This window comes from Poecilia reticulata, linkage group LG15, assembly GCF_000633615.1.
Source record: "Poecilia reticulata strain Guanapo linkage group LG15, Guppy_female_1.0+MT, whole genome shotgun sequence".
In the NCBI taxonomy this organism is placed as follows: Eukaryota; Metazoa; Chordata; class Actinopteri; order Cyprinodontiformes; family Poeciliidae; genus Poecilia; species Poecilia reticulata.
Genome location: NC_024345.1, coordinates 25,567,400 through 25,585,332, shown reverse-complemented (window position 1 = coordinate 25,585,332; position 17,933 = coordinate 25,567,400). Strand labels below are relative to the sequence as shown.

The 17,933-nt window shown below is 37.3% G+C and overlaps 1 protein-coding gene across 1 annotated transcript; it reads left to right on the top strand.

The window, feature by feature from the left end:
- The first annotated feature begins 1,379 nt into the window (after nucleotides 1-1,379).
- b3galnt2 (beta-1,3-N-acetylgalactosaminyltransferase 2) lies at nucleotides 1,380-15,499 on the top strand. The gene is made up of 12 exons (XM_008430250.2): nucleotides 1,380-1,656; nucleotides 3,152-3,278; nucleotides 3,699-3,799; nucleotides 7,419-7,618; nucleotides 7,778-7,873; nucleotides 9,502-9,612; nucleotides 9,705-9,783; nucleotides 10,278-10,461; nucleotides 11,474-11,599; nucleotides 11,700-11,859; nucleotides 12,528-12,584; nucleotides 13,995-15,499. Exons 1-12 carry the CDS (start codon nucleotides 1,536-1,538, stop codon nucleotides 14,130-14,132), a joined length of 1,500 nt encoding a protein of 499 aa, XP_008428472.1. The 5' UTR covers nucleotides 1,380-1,535; the 3' UTR covers nucleotides 14,133-15,499.
- Nucleotides 15,500-17,933: the final 2,434 nt, after the last annotated feature.

Genomic DNA, 17,933 nt, shown 5'->3' with positions numbered 1-17,933 from the left:
ATTTACCAGGGATGTCAATAAATGTTGTTTAAATTGCTAAGAAACCAAAGAGTTATTCTGAGAAAAACTTTTCTGGAAAAATAATTGTGTTTGTAAAATAAGGGCGTATATAGAATAAACTTAATTCATTTTATTTTTACTAACAACCACCGTATATTATTTTGAATCAGTTTCTCATTGATTTTACCCTATTACATTGTTATTCATCAATAGAAAAGGTGTTGAGTTTTTTTTAATCTGCCTTTTATGCAACACCAAATTTTATACAAATCAATACAAATAAAATCTGCTGCATCAAAGCTTTTCTTAAGGCTGCAGCCTCCCCTCCTCTGTATGAAAAACACTAATGCTTTCAGAGTCAGAGGAAATCATCTTCATGCATCCATCTCCATGCACAGAGGATTCTGCTTAAATGATTTATGGCTTGCACGAACAAAAGGGTTTGATAAAGTTCTCCTCTAAGCAAACCTAAATCTAAAACATGTCACTATGGGTTTTTTCCAAGATTAAAATGATTCATATTCTAATTTTGTATTCTGTTCACAGTGTTTTTCTGTTTTCATTAGATACTCGCAGAGCAAACTGAAGGGGAAAGAAGGGAAGCTGAATTAAGGAAACTGAAGGAAATTAAAGTGTTTTTATGCTATAAACACAAGAAGGCTGACTATAGTGCTTTAATTTATGAGATATCAAACTACCTATTTACTGTTCTTTATCAGAAAAAGATGTGATAGTAATAATTATAATAACAATTTTTTAAACTAAATTATTAAATTCTGATTAATCCCAGAGGGAAACTCAATGCTGTTATAATTTGTATTGTCCTGAAGAAGCCTCTGACTGAAGACACTCTTTTGCGTCACTATCTCATGAAGAAGATGCTTAAGGTTGTCTATTATGTTCGCCTTTTATATGGTACAATTCTAAAATTGCATTTTATTTTAGATGGCTAGCCTTCCATATTTTAAGATTAATCTCAGAAATTACTAAATAGAGAAGATTAATTTCAAAAATATTTTTTTTTCTAGAAAATATCTGAGATTAATCTAAAAAAAATTTCTAGCTAAGTTTTGACTTTTCTAATGGAAAAACGTCCAAGTTTTTTGGGGAAAGTTTCTGAGATTAATCTAAGAATTTGGGCGGAAACTAACTTTTTTTCTATCTACAATGTCCTTAGTATTCTGACGTAAGTGGGAGATTTATTACTTTAATTTAATTTTTATTTTATTTTATATAATATTTTATAGTTTCTTTTCTTTTCTTTTAATTTATTTTTTTGACTAGCTTCCTAGCTATACGCTCCAACTTCACTTCCCAGAATGCACCACGGCAGAATTCGCCGCCTCCCATTGGTCCAGCTCCCTGAGCAGCGGAGGCAGGACTAGAGGTAGTGCTGGGAGCCCGGCGGAGATCTGCGGAGCTGAAATGAAGCGCACACACGGAGCGGCTCACACCACGCAGCGCCGTGCGGCTCAGGAAGAGGCTCCACTCCGCTCCAGCTCAAGCCTGCTGCGGCTGAATGAAGGGCTCCGTCCATGCGGAGGCTAGCGCTCTTCCTGCTGCCCTGTGCTGTCGCCGTCCTGGTGCACTTGTGGTTGGCACAACGACCCTCCTTCTCCTTCTTCTTCACCCCGCTGGAGAACAGCACACGCTCGGGTACTTTTAATTTTTAGCCTCCCTATCCGGGCTTTACCTCTGCGAAGCCTCGGAACTTTTTTACGTGATAGCAGCTGGCTAACTTTGCCTGTTACCGCCCGGTGTGTTATTCAGTTTGTGTGCGAACAGGTAGTTAATGGCTAAGCTGCATAATAATGTGTGTTGTTCTGTGCGTTTTGTGGATAAATAATGTGAATATTCCAGTTCAGTAGTGCTGGGCGTTGCTGGGATAGTCAGGGAGCGCAGCATCTCAGCCTTTTATCCCCAGACTGTAGATAAAGACCCACTTTAGACCCTGGATTGTGTGTAATCTGGTTCTTTATGCTGTCTTTACACGGATTACCTCTTATAGAATCACGAGGAATCTTCTTTGACACTTGAGTATAAATAAAACTGCTCTTGATGGATGGATGGATGGATGGTTGATGAATAAATTATTTAATATAATTGAACAAACTAAATCTGTTATCTCTGCCTGCTTATATAAATATTTATAATTTGTCTATTTAATAATTTGTGCTTTGTTTTGGCTGTATTGTGTTCTAATCCTAATATTTGTTCATACATTTGCCTTTACTATTGTAAGAAAGGTAATTATTTTTTATTATATTATTATTATTTTTTAAATTGTTTTTCCAAAGAATTTAGACATGAAAATGTGCCTTGATTAGCATTAGTAAATTTGGTGACTGTCATATATGAAAACCTAGGTTATTAACGGATGCTAAGTTTAAGTTTGAGGAAATGGCACATTAAAAATGTGATATATTTAAATTATTTTAGAAAAGCATGTGTTAAATATGTACCTGTATTTTGCAAAAAAGATTAAATTAGAAATTAGCAATGATAAAACTAAGCTTGCATATGAAGTTACTGCCATTTATTACCCTGCTTGATACTTGTGTTTTTAATTAATTAATTAATTTATTTATTTATCTATTTCTCTGCATCATTCTTGGTTATTTTTTACAATGCAGTTATATTTGTTTTAATAAAGCTAGGTTTCCAGATCACTTTGTTTTGTTTTGTTTTATTTTATTTAGTTTTGTTTTAATTATTTGTGTTTAGTTAGCCATCATGTCATTTGTATTTAATGTTATTACACTTTTCTACCCACCTCAGTTGCCAGATCAGCTTGCAACAAAAAAGAAGTGACTGTTCAGCTGAATTTTGTGAAAACTGGAAACTCAAAAATACAGATTTCATAGCGTTTTCTGATATCTGAGCTGAGGATTCTGATATGTTGGGTTATTTATTTTCTAAGGAGTATAGCTTATAAAAGTGAATATGCTCTGCAGGATCTTTGATAGAGGCAGTCGCTTTCACTCTGACAGAAAATGAAGGAATTCCCAATATATCCTCAGGCCGATGCATTTATTTAGTTGCTGTTTGGGCTACGGACGATGCATTATGATCAATAGAAATGAATGAACAAATGGTATTAATCCTTAAACTTCAAACCGAACCTGTAAATATCTGTACATTTTCAATGCAGATGAGCGCTTGCCTTTCTTTGATGTTTTGGTGGGAGTTCTGTCCGCAAGGCACCATCATGACCTCCGGCAAGCAATAAGAGACACGTGGCTGGGCTACATTACAGATCACCCGCACTTTCAGCACAGGTTTGTTTGTGAGCCAACGCTCCAACTTCATCGCCCTTTCTCTCTCTCTCTCTCTCTCTCTCTGTTTTTTTTTTTAATATTTTCACTCTGAACTTGTATAGTGGAAATAAAGCCTCCAGCCGGCAACAGATGCCTGACTGTGGAATCCATCCTTTTATCTCCGCCTGACCAGTGGCCAATGTTGTTCTCTCTTTTCATTCTTCTCGTTCGGCGATCTGGGCACCGATAAGGTGTGGATGGCCTTTAAGCAACCCCCCGGTAACCATAGTAATGGAGGGTGGAGAGAGAGATGGACAGGCTTTTGAGATGTTTGTAGCTGGATGATGTTGCACGAAATAACAACAACAAAAAAATATCTAAATTATTATTATTATTATTTTTAAATGAACCGTGCTGCTGTGTTTCTGCTCGTTCTTCCAGAGTGGCGGTGAAGTTCATTGTGGGTCGACATGGCTGTCCCATCCCGGACGAGGACAGGGAGGATCCGTACTCTTGCTCCCTCCTGAACTTCAGCGAGCCAGGTGAGAGTAAAAGGTCGAGATCTGCGGACTGGCATTAACAAACACTCCTCTGCCTGCAGCGCGCTGTCAGAAGCAGCAGAGGCAAAACAACGGCAGAGGAGTTGGGAGAATGAAAAGAATGAGTATTCAGAAAAAAAAAAGAGGTGAAAAAGCGTTATTCATTCTCACCCACAGCTCAAGGACAACTTTCTTTTCTCCATCCAAGGCTTTTGCAGAAATGACTGACTGACTAAGTCTGCTGCAGATGAAACAAGAAACGGCTCACTAATATGAAAAGTAGAGCTTAGAAAATGAAGCTAGGCGCTGATTAATAAAACATCGCCCCTCCTCCACTTACTGCTGTGCACTGCTGCTCAGCTGGCCCACAAAAGGCTACTGAACTTCACTTACAAAATAGACAAATTACCTTTATCACCTCTAAGTTTCTCTGAACAGTGAACTCTAAGTTTTATTGAGCTCAATTTATCACATAAAAGTAAAGAAGAGCATTTCTTAATATTTTTGTTGCTTTTATTCAGAGGTAAATCTGAAATAAACACTTTAACTAAAGATTAAAAAGAATCAACGAGAACTGACTTCTGACACCAGCAGCATTTATTATTAATCACACTAAGCTTTGATTACTCATATCTAATCTCTACTGATTTAATTAAGCAACGATACTATATCCATTGCCACAGATTAAAGCAAAGTTTTAGATTATCAGTTAGTTACTTTTTGGTAGAAAAACAGAAAAGAGAAAAATGATAAAACATGCAGATTATGAGAATAATTACAATTTATTATGCGATTAATTGAAGGGAATTAGTGAGTTCAGATTGTTGGAATTACATTCTTTAGACTCAAAAACGTCGACAAGATATTATTTTGGACATAATACCATCTCAGAGCTCTGACTTTTTACACATTCAAAGATCCAGATATTCTCTCATTAACTGAATAAAAACACAAGTCCACACTCAATGTTTACCATATTAACAAACACTATGTAAAGTACTTTTTCTACTATTTCTGGATAATTTCAAAGCCTCTAAATGAGTAAATTCATATATTAGAAACTTTTTTAACTTAACAGCATACCAAATGGATATATTTGTCACATTTTTGAGATTTGGACGCCACCTGCATCAAATTAGAGGTTATCTGCAAGGACGTTTTTAATAAACCTGGAAAAAAAGCAGTTAATTTAAGTGAAATATCAGATGCACTAAAAAATATATATGCTTAAAAATGTTGCCACAGTAAATCAGTGGTGTTTTATTTATTTATTTATTTTTTATCAAGGTTATCCCTCCAGCTGTGCTCAGATGCACCATCTATCTATGCTGTAATTGGACAGAATCAATTGTCAGATTGGACGTCTGCAGTGATTGTTACCGTCTCTCACCTTCACAGAGTCGGTCCAGCTCCGTGTTTTCTGCTTGGCACAAAAACATAATTACTGCTCATCAGAATGGACTTTTTTTTTTCAGACGACAGCCTTTAAGGTCAGAGCAGCGTTTTATTTTCCCTCGCTCACCGCCGCCGTGTTAATGGCCACACGCATTGACGTGATTTGCCTCCGAATCGCAGGCTGCTTCAGTGTGAGGTGCTCAGTGTAATTGGAAGAGAAAAGAGAGACAGCGGCTGCTTTTAAAGACAGTTAGCCGCTGGACTCTGGATTCAGGTCAAAGCACAAGTTAATTTGTTGCTGAAACGTGTTTGTTTGTGCTGCATTTGTCTCAGGGACTACAATGAGATGAATGTTAATTAGCCCCTTAAAACTTTGCTCTAGTTTTTTTTAAATGAGCTTGTACTTTGCACGTAGCTCCTTCTGATATTCAGCTCGGGTAAATAATTACTCTGACCTACCAGGCTTTCAAGTTATATAGCAAAAGAACAAAATGCTATATTTTAAATCCTTAATTTTGTTAGAAAACGTTTTTTATTGTGAGGTAAAGCAGTTTTCATGGTTTATTTGAAAAGAAACCTGTTTCATACCTCAGTGTATCAATGAGACATGCTTAATAATGCTAATTATTTTCAGAACAAATGCTATTCTCTGCACTTTGGAAAAAACATGACGTTTAAGATTTTTTCCAGCTTTGGAAAAGAATGGAAAAAGAATGGAATAGAAATGGCATTTATTGCTGTGCAAAGGGGAGATTCAGGGTTAACAGCAGCAACAGATATAAAGCTTCACAAAAAAACTTAATTTTATAAACAATATGTAAAAAAAAAACAAAATTGACAAGAAAAAAATAAAGTATGAAAATGCTAAAAGGAGGAGAACATTATTTAAAATCAGCTATTTTATTTACAGATACTTCATAATCCATTTTTTTATGGTTTATACATGTACATATGTTGTTCATATATACTACACAGATGTACGCCAGTTTGCAAATCACATTTTATTTCAAAGTGCGCTATAAATAAAGCAGGTTTGGTCTTTGAAGTTCTGTGAGATAGACAAGCAGGATTACTATGTGAAAGTCTGCCTATTGTGTAACACTCACTTCATGCATTTCCCCTCTGTCACCACCGCTTAATTCAGGATGACTGTGCAGACGCTCTCTCCTCTGTCACACCAGGTGGATGTTGAGTGAACTTAGCGTTTGTTGCTTTTGCTGCTGCAGCTCTGTTGGCTCAGATGACATGAACCAGCGTTTCACTTAAAAAACATTAACTGTTGCTGATTTTTATTGCACAAATTCTCAACAAAACTCATCCAAACACACTCACCCAACAGACTTCAATTCTGATAATGCAGAATTGAAGTCTGTGTAGTTAATTATCATCGTAGAGTAGCAGGAAGAAAAAGTACATCTCTATGGTTCTACACTTTTGCTTCTTTCAAACTGCAGTAATAGTTTGGAAAGTCTTCAAATATCTGAACAAACTAACTTATGCTCATTTTTCTAAACAAACTATCAAAGCTAATGTTACTAAATACGCAGTAGGCTAATGCTAATAACACTACAGGACACGAATCATGCTCCAGCTGAATTGCTTCAAAACAAAAACAGATTCAAAAGTATCTAGTTGCCAAATCTAATTTAAATAAAATTACTGCAAATGATAATTAAGCTTTATTACTAATGTTACAGCGATTCTACAAATCACAAACAGGGCTTTGCAAGCAGGAGCTCCATTTGTTTTGAAAAGCTTGCACAGGCTAAGCTTTTGTATTTAATCAGCACAGAAACATCACCTACATCTTCAGATGCTGCAGTTCAATTCCAGTCTGTCAGGGAGAAAAACATTTGGTTTGATGAACCGCTGCTCACTCCCTGTGATTCCTCACCTCTAATTGCCTTTATTTTGGATGGAGCAGTGAAACTGGTGCAGATTGCATCTAAAGTGAAAACCCTGCTTCTCTTTAACAGCCTTGATCTTTCCATTGATCTCCCGAATAATAAACTTCTCTTTTTGTAATTAAGAAGCCACGCTGGTGAGCAGGAGCTCACTTTGAAGCAAGCAATCCAGAAAACCAGCTCCTCAGAGAGCTGCTAGTGTTGCTTTAAAGAGTTTTTTTTTCTCTTCCTTTAAAGATGCTGAGTGTTTATCACAGGAAAAAACACTGTGTGCATGTTAGTAATAAATATTAAATGCGTTTTTCCGACCACCTGTGATGCAGTGTCGGGTCAGGATGCGGAGATGGAGATCGTGACGGTGGCCGACCCCTCGCTGCTCGTCGCCGCCGACGTGTCGGCCATCGCTCTGGACTTTAAAGTCCTGCACCCGGTGGTGATCACCCGGCTCGGGGTGTTTTCCAGCGGGACGCGGCCGGAGCTGCATGGCAACGTGACGGTGAAGCTTCTGCAGCTGGACCAGGAGGTGATGGAGCGCTTTTATCTGTGAGGCTCGGTAGAAACTGAGCTTGGGGGCAGCTGGAGGACTCGGCTGACCTCGCTTTTAAAAAACTGATGCTTTCGTGTTTTGTTGTGGATCGCTCTTGATTCTTTAATAACTCCAGTTTTTCTTTTCTCTCTGCAGGAGGCTGTGGTTACAGCCCGCTTCAGCTCCATCAGCATGGGGACTTTGGTGAACTGGGTGTGGTACAAACCAGTGGAGCAGTTCATCTTGCCCAAGGTCAGTTTCTCCACTCAGGGTGCCGCACTTCAAAAAACCGGGGAAAAAAACCCTCAGGCTTGAGTCAAAAACATGGAATTTTTTTACAGATAGCTCATTCCTTGTTTTTTTTTTTTTATTGAAATTTTCTTTTAAATCCTAATATCTGCATATTTAATGTGAACAAAAATGATCCTGAGTGTTGTCAGGATTATATGCTATCTTTTTCCACTCTTTTTTCAATATATGTGTATTAATAAATAGCAATAAATAAAAAAAATGTTTAATGCAGTTATAGTGATTGAAATCATGCTTTATGTGTATTTCAAGAGCAGCCATATAGTTACCTAAAACAGTAATAGTTCTTACTGTCACTTTTCATTATCACAATATTACCACTAAATATTGTAATAAAACTTTTAAGTCCGCTCCTATTTTTAATTCAAGTCTGAAGCAGTGCTGCTCTGCATGCTGTAACATTTTAAACATTTTGTTTTACTCATTCCTCATTGAGAAAATCACTTTTTTTCACATGGCGGTGAAACCTCAAGAATGGAGTATCTAGGTTTTACATTAACCTTTAATGTAGTTTTGTTTGGAAAAATCTGAATCATACTAGATAACAAAGGTTTTTACCTTTAAAAAAAGCAAATTTGTGATATTTTATACACTACTAGACCAACACAATGTAGTGCAAATAAAAATATGAAACGTTCTTCATCACGTTAAATAAATACTTTGCTGGATTATTTCTTGCTGCAGTTATATGTCAGAGTTACAGCTGCATGCCATTTTGGGGTATTTCTCCACCAGCTTTGCATTTATAGAGATGATGGAAACATCCACACAACAGGCAAACAAAACCCAAGTCTTTTATTTTTATTGATTTCCAAGGAAGCAAATTTTACAGGACATACATCCACAATAACATAATGCCAATTTCAGTACTTAAGAAGAAAAGAAATGTAGACTTGTGCATCTTGATAAATAAAGCAGCTGTTATAAATTTGTTTTCCAGAGAAAGACTACAACATTCAAAGTTCAAAATAGAATAATGTAAGAGAAAAGAAAAAAAATTAAGTAAATAGTAACTAAAAATGAACAAACTAAGAATTATAAATAAATATATATTTTTTTAAATGTCTGTCTAAACAGACAGCTTTCCTGTTCTGGCCGAGTCCATGTCTGCATGTCGATGAATTTCTTTTAACTGTTTTTTCTTGAACTTAAGAGTTATTCAAGTAACTGATTCACACTGAATAAAAATTTGAATATAAACCTGACGTGATTGAGAAAAATGGGTGTCATTTTTGTATTTAGTGGTTCAGAATAGTCATAATTCAGTTGAAAAAACAAACAGACAAGATTGTAATCCAGTGTAACGGTTCAAAGGCAACTAAAAACAGGTGGGTTTTAGTCTTGATATAAAGAAACTCATTCGGCTATTTTGCAGTTTTCTGGAAGTTTGTTCCAGATTTGTGGTGCAAAGAAGCTGAATGCTGCTTCTGCATGTTTGGTTCTGGTTCTGGAGATGCAGTGCAAATACATGCAACCATATGACAAAATGTGTAAAAGTTAAGTCATTTGTTTTATTTAAATCATTGTAAAACCTGAACATCATGCACCTGAATGAATTAGTTTTTGTTTAGGGTTTTGAGGGGACGCTGGTTTGGGAGAGCCAGGACTCTGCTCCGCTCACCACCGTCAACTCCTCGTCCGTGGAGCTCAATGATGGCGGCGGTGTCCTCAAGATCTCCTCTGTAAGTATTTACGTCTCAAAGAAAGCCGCACCGGGAGAGATATTTACATATTTCAGAGTATAAAACCGTTGTTTTGCTCTTTGGAAATGTAGATTGCAGAAGGCGTCTTGCCTCACAGAAGTGCTCTTGGATTTCCCGGTTTGGCTGGAGGATTCACATTTACCATCTACGGTTAGTCCTGCGACAGCGTTGATTTAGCTGCACTTTTTATGAAAAGTGTTCAATCAGTATCCCTCCCAGAGCCATCTGTTATGAAAAAGATGATTCCAATCTAAAAGCTCCAAAAGACATCGCTCATTCTGGCAGGTTAAGAGATACCTGAAAGCTCCTGCGCTTATGCCAAATGGACACCTGTTGTTGTTGGATTATTGATTGTTACTCGTATGTGCTTACATCTGTTTCTGTCTGAGAATGAATTCGTAGCCATTTTGTGTTGAAAAAAAGTTAAATTAATCTTTCAGCATCTCTGAAAACAGACCTAATGATCCATTTTGTAACATGCTGCAGCTTTATCATTGTTTTGACAGCCAGTAATTAGCTATCATCTCTCAAGAATGCGCTTTTGTTGAAAATCTAGCAGAATAAATCCTTGCAGCATCTAAAAACTCTTGTCTTCTTCTATGGTTTTGCTCCCGATTACCTCCATGTGGGTACCTGGGTGTCAGATGAAGACGGATTGTCCGGGCTCCTGCGAGGCCGCGCTGCCAGGATGGAGAAGCACGCCTCAAGTTTGAGGCGGGAGGACGCCACTCTGCAGGAGGAAAGCCTCAGGCATGGCGATGTGGTGTTCGTAGACGTAGTGGACACCTACAGGAACGTGCCTTCCAAGTTGCTTCAGTTCTATAAATGGTATGCCAAGTGCTAATGACTCGATTCTCTGTCTCCAAATTGCCTGAGCCCTCGGAGGAAATCAGCAACCTGAAATGAAAGCATGCCGTCGCCTCAAAACGTCTTTGTGCTAAAATTACGGCTGCAATCAGTCAGTCGGAGAAGCTTCGCCGTTGTGAGTCATCAGATAGCAGAATGTACTCCCTGAGCGGTAGCGGGCTTTAAATTGACAGCTGCAGTGGGTCTAGAAAGTGTACGCATTCCTGTTTTTGAGATGCGATAAAACAGGAGTATAATAAATAATCTCCAACAGGTTAACTAAATCAACAAATCTGCAACAGCCTTAAACTGAAAGGTTGTTTAAGCATCTTCTGATTCCTCAGTATGGAAGATATCTTGCTGAAGCCTGCAGATCCTCTGCGAAGTAACAGTGCTACAGCCTTATTTCAGATTAATCAGATTGACTCTAATTGATGCCAGGAAGTACTAAATCTGCAGCAGGTTATGCAACATTTTTATTTATTTATTTTTTCTCTTCATTTCTGATCCCTGCTAGCAGCCATTAAACTCTCCTACAAACAATCATATCTGGATCTTCCATTCAGTTATTTATTTGACTCTATACATCGTTATATATTGTACAGTGTATAGATATTTGATGAAAATGTCCTTATGTTACTAATGCGCTCATGTTTCAAGTTTTCTGTGGGTTTTGTTTTAAATGGCTTCACTGCTGCTGTCGTGGCAACGACTTTCCTCAGGGGAGTAATAAAATATCTCCCCAACTATTTTTTATTTTATTTTTTTTGTCGAGTTGTGTGGGATTTATTGCACAAAACTATATTGGAAATTTTGTGTCATGGTCTCATTTTCTCTGGTATTTTACCAGGAGTGGGTGCTCTTTTAAGGTTATCTGCAGACTTCTTGTCCTCTTCTCTCTCTCGGTGGTATTTGAGAATAAATCTGCTCTGATATATTGCAAACAATCGAGTGCTTTTTTTTAATTAAAGTTGCAAATTCCCTTTTCTGACAGGTCTGTCGGAAACGCTGACTTTAATCTGCTGCTGAAGACGGATGATGATTGTTACATCGACGTGGACTCGGTGTTAATGAAAATTGACCACAAGGGTCTGAAGCGCAGAAACTTCTGGTGGGGGAAGTAAGGACAGCTCAGTGTCGGATCTTGATGATGATGATGTCTCTTTTTTTTTTTTCTTTCCTCGGTTCTGCCTTTGACTGTATATTACCTCCCGACCCAGTTTCAGGCAGAGCTGGGCCGTGGATCGGATCGGGAAGTGGCAGGAGCTGGAGTACGCCAGCCCGGCTTACCCGGCGTTCGCCTGCGGCTCGGGATACGTGGTTTCTCGTGACCTTGTCCAGTGGCTCGCCAGCAATGCAGAGAAGCTGAAAGCCTATCAGGTAGAGATAAAGTTATAAAGCTATAACTTTAGATGGAGATGGAAAAAAAAGAGCATATTTCTGCCAAAAAAAACCATGGAAATTTATGAGTTTGAAAAGTCAAAAAATTAGCTAGAAAACTGAGAAATTTTGAGATTAATCTCAGAAATTTTCTAGAAAAAACAGGAGAAATTTGAGGTTTGTAAAGTTGAAAATTTGCTACAAAGAACTCAGAAATTTTACGGAACAAAAGGGAGATTCCTGAGTTTTAAAGGCCAAAATATTTACTTTTGAAAGTAAGAAATTTTCCAAAAGCTTAAACAATTTGGCAAAAACCTCCAAATTTTGCAATTTCATTTGTGAAATTTTCTATAAAAAAAACAGTGAAATTTTTGTTTGAAAAGTTGAAAATTTGCTATTAGAAATTAATAAATTTTGAGATTAGTCCCAGACATTTAATAGAAAAAACATGGAAACTTATGATTAGACTTTTGAAACCCTAAAATGTGTGTTTTGTTTTTTTTAAGAAAATGTCTGAGATTAATCTCAAAATTTCTGAGTTTTTGGCTGAAATTCAGTCTTTTTTGCTTTTTATCTACAATCGCCCTGATAAGCCGTCATGCTTAGCGGCCGTGACAGATAATCATTACTAAAAAAATCAGCGACCCGTCGGGATTGTTTTGTTACAGGGAGAAGACGTGAGCATGGGGATATGGATGGCAGCCGTCGGGCCGCAGAAATATCAGGTGAAACAAATGAGATTCACATTTTCTGAGCTGCAAAACAACTAATCAGGCTTTTGATGCTCTACATTGTTGTGTCCGATGTTCACTGTACACCTTTATTACCACTGGATTCACAAAGGTCAGAGTTTGACATTAAGAGAGAAAAACTCAAGAAGGGAAATGAATAATGCATACAAATAATGTTTCCTCCAGAGGAAAGCAGCAGCATTTGCACGTAACATAAAATCAAAGCTGCATGAAAGAAAACTGACCTTTATACGTACATTTGTTTGTAAGTCATTATTTTACAGATACCATCTTCTTTCGTAAAGGAAATTGGAGCAGAAGTCATGTTTAATAACCTTTTATGATGTTATCAGTTTAATAAATTCAATTTCAATCAAATGCATTTCAGCAGAGTTGGAGGCAGAGCTTTGTTTCCCGTTAATCTAGCATGCTTCAACTAGTTTGCAGATATTTTTAAGTTGGAAAACAGCTGTGTAGTGCAAACAAGTTTTATAATACATTTATGTGGCATTTATTTTTGATGTCATTTAGCAACACACCGCTTCCTTCATTGACCCGCCTGGCAAAGATGTGTCAAAACTCTTAAAATAAATAAATCTGTTATACTAGTCTCTCAATCTCACATTGAAAATCTAGAAAAATCCCACCTTTAATTTGAATAAATCGAACAAATATTTGCTTATATCTTGTTAGTTTTGTCAAGATTAGGCCTGTCACATTAACAAATTTTGCTTGATGATAAATTGTCCCAGAAATTATTGAAATAAACAATAGTATTGTCACATTTTGAACAAAAATGTAATAATGGTTTATTGCTACACATGTATCCACTCAAAGATAAAAAAAATCATTTCTGAAAAACATTTAACAGTAGAAAATATTTAAATATCAAAAATTAAACAAAATGGAAACAACAATAAAGTCTCCTTAATTAAAATTGCACTTTAAATAATAATTATTCAGCTCAGACAGGGAAAACAGGCAAAAGTAGCAGGTAGTGCAAACTAATTACTTTGCACTGGGTGTCAAATGTTTGCTGTTTCTCAAAATGGCTTTTCAACAATTATAAAGGAGAACATTGTGATTAATTGATTTCATGCCATTAATTGGTTTACTGCTTATTGTAATCAAGATATTTGCACTAGAAACTAGAAGAAAAATTCTAGGTAAGATTTTGTTGTTTGTGCAGCAAAGAAATGGCTTAGAGAAATGAGACTCTAATCTTAAAAATATAACTTTTCTAATGTGGGATTGAAAAAATAACAATTTGATTTTGAGATTATACTCCGTCAACAAAAGATAAGTTCATTTTGAGGCATTTCTGAGTTGCGCATGTCCGTAACTAATCCACGCTCCATAATAACCAGAGTCTGTTGCAGATAATGAGTTGACATCTATCTGCAGGACGCCGGCTGGCTGTGTGAAAAGGAATGCTACCTGGACATGCTGTCGTCTCCACAGCACACGGCCAAGGAGCTGCGTGTCCTCTGGGACAGGAAGAGGACCTGCGGAGACCCCTGCGGGTGTCCCTGGGACCGCTGATCCTGGTCCGCTCCAGTGGCACTGTGGGTAAAAAGAAAACACTTCTTCACTCGTTCATTTTCTTAAAACGTCAAACTCAGCGGTGGTTCAATATTCTGCTACGATGCAAAGACTTGAAGTGATTTTCTTCTGAATTATAATGTTGAAAATATTAAAATAAACAATCTGCAGATAAAGGGTTTGTTTTAAAGATGCGGTATGTACCTTTTATAAAAAAAATATTTATATTTGTTGAAACAATCACTACGTGGTGACAGATAATCTGTGAACAAATCAAACTCCTCTGGCTTCTCCCAGTGCTCCCAGTGATAAGTAGAAACAACCAGTCAGAGTCTGGAGGTGCATCTTTGCGCTGCTCATCTTCCCTCTCCCTCCCGCCATTGCTATCTGCTATGCTGCAGCTAGCACAACCTGTCATGAATGCTCAGATTAGTGAGCATGATGGCAGAAAAACAATTTTCCTGAATATGTAAGTCGCTTCTGTGCCTTTAGCACATTTAGAAGCAAGAACACGAGGTTGATTGACAGCGCTAAGACCCTCCTCCTGGCTCTGATTGGTTGTTTTTGGTCAGGAGCAGTGGAGATGTTTTCACTGATTATCTGTCTCATAGCAAACTGCGATAACATGGTGACAGTTTTAATAGATATGTAAAAAAAAAACATATATTTTAATAAAAGTTGCATATTGCATCTTTAAACTCAGATTTACTTGTACTTTACTGTCAGTAATTCTTGTTAGTTTTAACAATTTTACAAAAGTTTTAGTGATGGAGAAGAATCATGTACAGAATTACTTCTAGAAGGCTTTAATAATGTGATCTAAAGGGAATATTTAATAGCATTTTAAAGACGAGTTGCTTTATTTTGTGAACATGTCACCCCCCCTTCAACGTTTGTAGATTTCTCACAAGCAGCAACTCTTTGTACTGTATCAGTTCTCGTGCAAATAGTGAGTGATGTGGCCTTACCGTGTTTGTTCGCCATCGTTCCGTACGTCTCAGACGTCTTGAGCGACTGAATCGGATGCTTCAACAAGCAGACGCTCTCAGAGGTGAACAAAGAACCCAAGAAGAGAGATGAAGACTTTGCTTGGTGTTTATTTCCGGCTGGAAACTCGACCTCTGCAAACATGAAGTCAGTAGACTTGAGTCTTCTTTAAAAGGAATAAGAAATCCTCCTCCAGTAATTGTGTTGAAGCGACAGGAAGCAGAAATCTGCTGGAAAATCTTTGAAGAACTGATCGATGTTGATCAGAAGACAGCAGATCGAAGCTGAGTTCCGACAGCTAAGATCCCCCCCAGGCTGTTTGTTTTCGTAAATAATGAAAGCTGATGCTTCATATTTTATTAAAGCAGAATTATACAACTGTTTTGTTTGGATTTTTATTTATTTTTCTCTGCCAACCAAGAGGTCCTGACATGGCAGCAGATATTCCTCTCTCCTCCTCTCATCCTTTCACTCGGCTTCACGATAACACATCCTGCCACATCCTGCATCTGTTCCACTCTCTCAGCTTAGATAAGCACGCCATTTTTTCCAGCCCATCAGCTTCTCCCTCTGATTTGGCTCGGAGCCCCTCGTCGTGAGCCGAGAGCGGCGTGGAAATGACACGGGAGATGAAAAATAATCTCGCTTTCTGTACGAGTGCCTCTGTAGATTATGGAGTTATTGATTTTTGTCTTAACTTTGATGAGCGATGTGGAAACGTTGTCACTCACTGACATATCCCAAATCCTCTAAATCCTTGATTTGCAGGCCTGCTCAGTCGTACATACAGATGATACCAGATGATGAAATCAGCTGAACTGGAACTGGGGACAAACTGGAGCATGTTTAGTTGCAGATTTGTGTAATGTATTGTGTTTGGATTCTCCTCAGGCTTCTCGAATAGAAAGTTTATCAGTCGCTATAAATGTATTCATACACTTTGAACTTCTTCACTTTTCCTCACGCTACAACTGTAGTGAAACTGTTTTTATGGGAGCATCACAAAGCAGCGTTACACTAGAAACAGCAGATTAACATCTGTAAAGATTGAACTACGACTAACGCGACGACTAACGCTGCGTTTACACTGCTGCCTGAAGTAACCCAATTACCTTTTTTTTTCGGTAATAAATTAATCTGATCTTTTCATGACAGTCGGAGCAACACAGGTCGGATTTTTTTTAATGCGACCCAGGCCGTTTGGATATCCCACACGTATCCCCATCATAAACCCCATAGCGTCCACGTCGCATTCATCCGACGTCATAGATGCTCGACAAACTTATTCTGCGCCCTGATGCACGCAAACGGGAATAAAAACATCCATCGCAGACAATAATGAGGACTAAGTTGTTAATATGTTGGCTTCAGTCGGACAACTTAAAAATCGTAAACTGTGCTACACCGTTAGCATTCACGTTTACTTCCGCAAACACTGAGCACTTCTTTTTTAAGGAGGTTGGCAAAACACTGAGCACGCTCTCTGTGTGACGTTATTGCGCCCTCTACTGCGCATGCGGGACAGTTAAAGCTTGTTTACAGTTCACACTGGAGCTCACGTACTAGTCGCATGTATTTGGAAGTGTGAACGGCCACGGCAAAATAATCCGATTTGACAAAAAATTAAATTGGGTCACTTTAGGCTGCAGTGTGAACGTACCCCAAGAGGAGTTGAAAAGGAGTCTGGAGAGAAGGAGGAAGTTCAAACTAAATCTTCCATCAATCATAATGGACGAGGATTAAATTAGGACTTAAACGATGACTGAAATAATTATCAACTAATTTAGTAATCGATTAATCACTAATTGGAGTATACAGATTCAAAGTAAGACAATTTGCTGAAAAAACACACTCAGAGCAGCAATCAAGCCAAAACTTTACAAAAAATACATAGATTTTCCATTTAAGATAAAAAAAACAAAACTTCTTTGTTCTATTGTAAAACTTCCTAAGTAACATTAAGTGACAGTTTTAGCTTTGTCTGGTTCAAAAATAAATCTATTAATTACCTTTTGCTCAGTTATTAATCAGTTAATCCAAAAAATAATGAACAGATCACCCCTACAGTGAACTGATGTTAGATTAAGCTTTTCACGTGTTGATGTTAGAAGTATTTTTTAACTACCGATGCATCTTTTGCTAAAAAGGAATAAAATGTCTATTTTTTTTTTACTTAAAAATAATTTAAATATTTATTAGCATCTTTTAATGTATTTCTAATTGTGTATATAAAAAAGCCTTAAATGAAAACTTTGCAGAAAGTGCACAATTTATTTTTTATCCGATTAATAGAATAATATAAAATAATTTTTAGTTTGCAGCCCTAGATTAGATTCTCGACTCTGTCTTTCTGCCGACTTTCTAACCAGATAGGGATTTGGAGAGGAGCAGCAAAAACAAATGAGGTGATTAGCAGCGTGTTTCATGATCCTGTGGAGTATCATCATCACTGCTGCTTGGATGGTTTTGAGGCAGGCTATTACCATTATGTTGGAAACTTTTCTTTTGTTTACATTATTTTCCCACAAATATCAGAATGTCTTTCTTAGATTTTAAACCTGAAAACAAATAAAATGGTAGATTTAAAAAAAAAAAAAGACCACAAATTTCCAACTGCAGATCATTAAACATTTTTAGTTGTCTTTTCACAAAAGTTCATGTCACATTTCTCACATTTTTGTCACAACTCTCTAAATGAGTTGCATTTGGCTGGACTGACGGCAAAAACGTCTATTTAAAGGTAAAGGTTACAGATCCCTGGCTTTGTCAAAGTCCAGGCTCTATTATAAATCCATGAGAGAATAAAAAAAATAC

What these genes read in the sequence shown, in the direction of transcription:
- b3galnt2 (XM_008430250.2), top strand. Translation starts at nt 1,536, where the DNA reads ATGCGGAGGCTAGCGCTCTTCCTGCTGCCCTGTGCTGTCGCCGTCCTG. An exon ending in ATTCACATTTACCATCTACG is followed by an intron (nt 9,784 to 10,277) that starts GTTAGTCCTGCG and finishes CCTGGGTGTCAG; the next exon opens with ATGAAGACGGATTGTCCGGG. An exon ending in TTGCTTCAGTTCTATAAATG is followed by an intron (nt 10,462 to 11,473) that starts GTATGCCAAGTG and finishes CTTTTCTGACAG; the next exon opens with GTCTGTCGGAAACGCTGACT.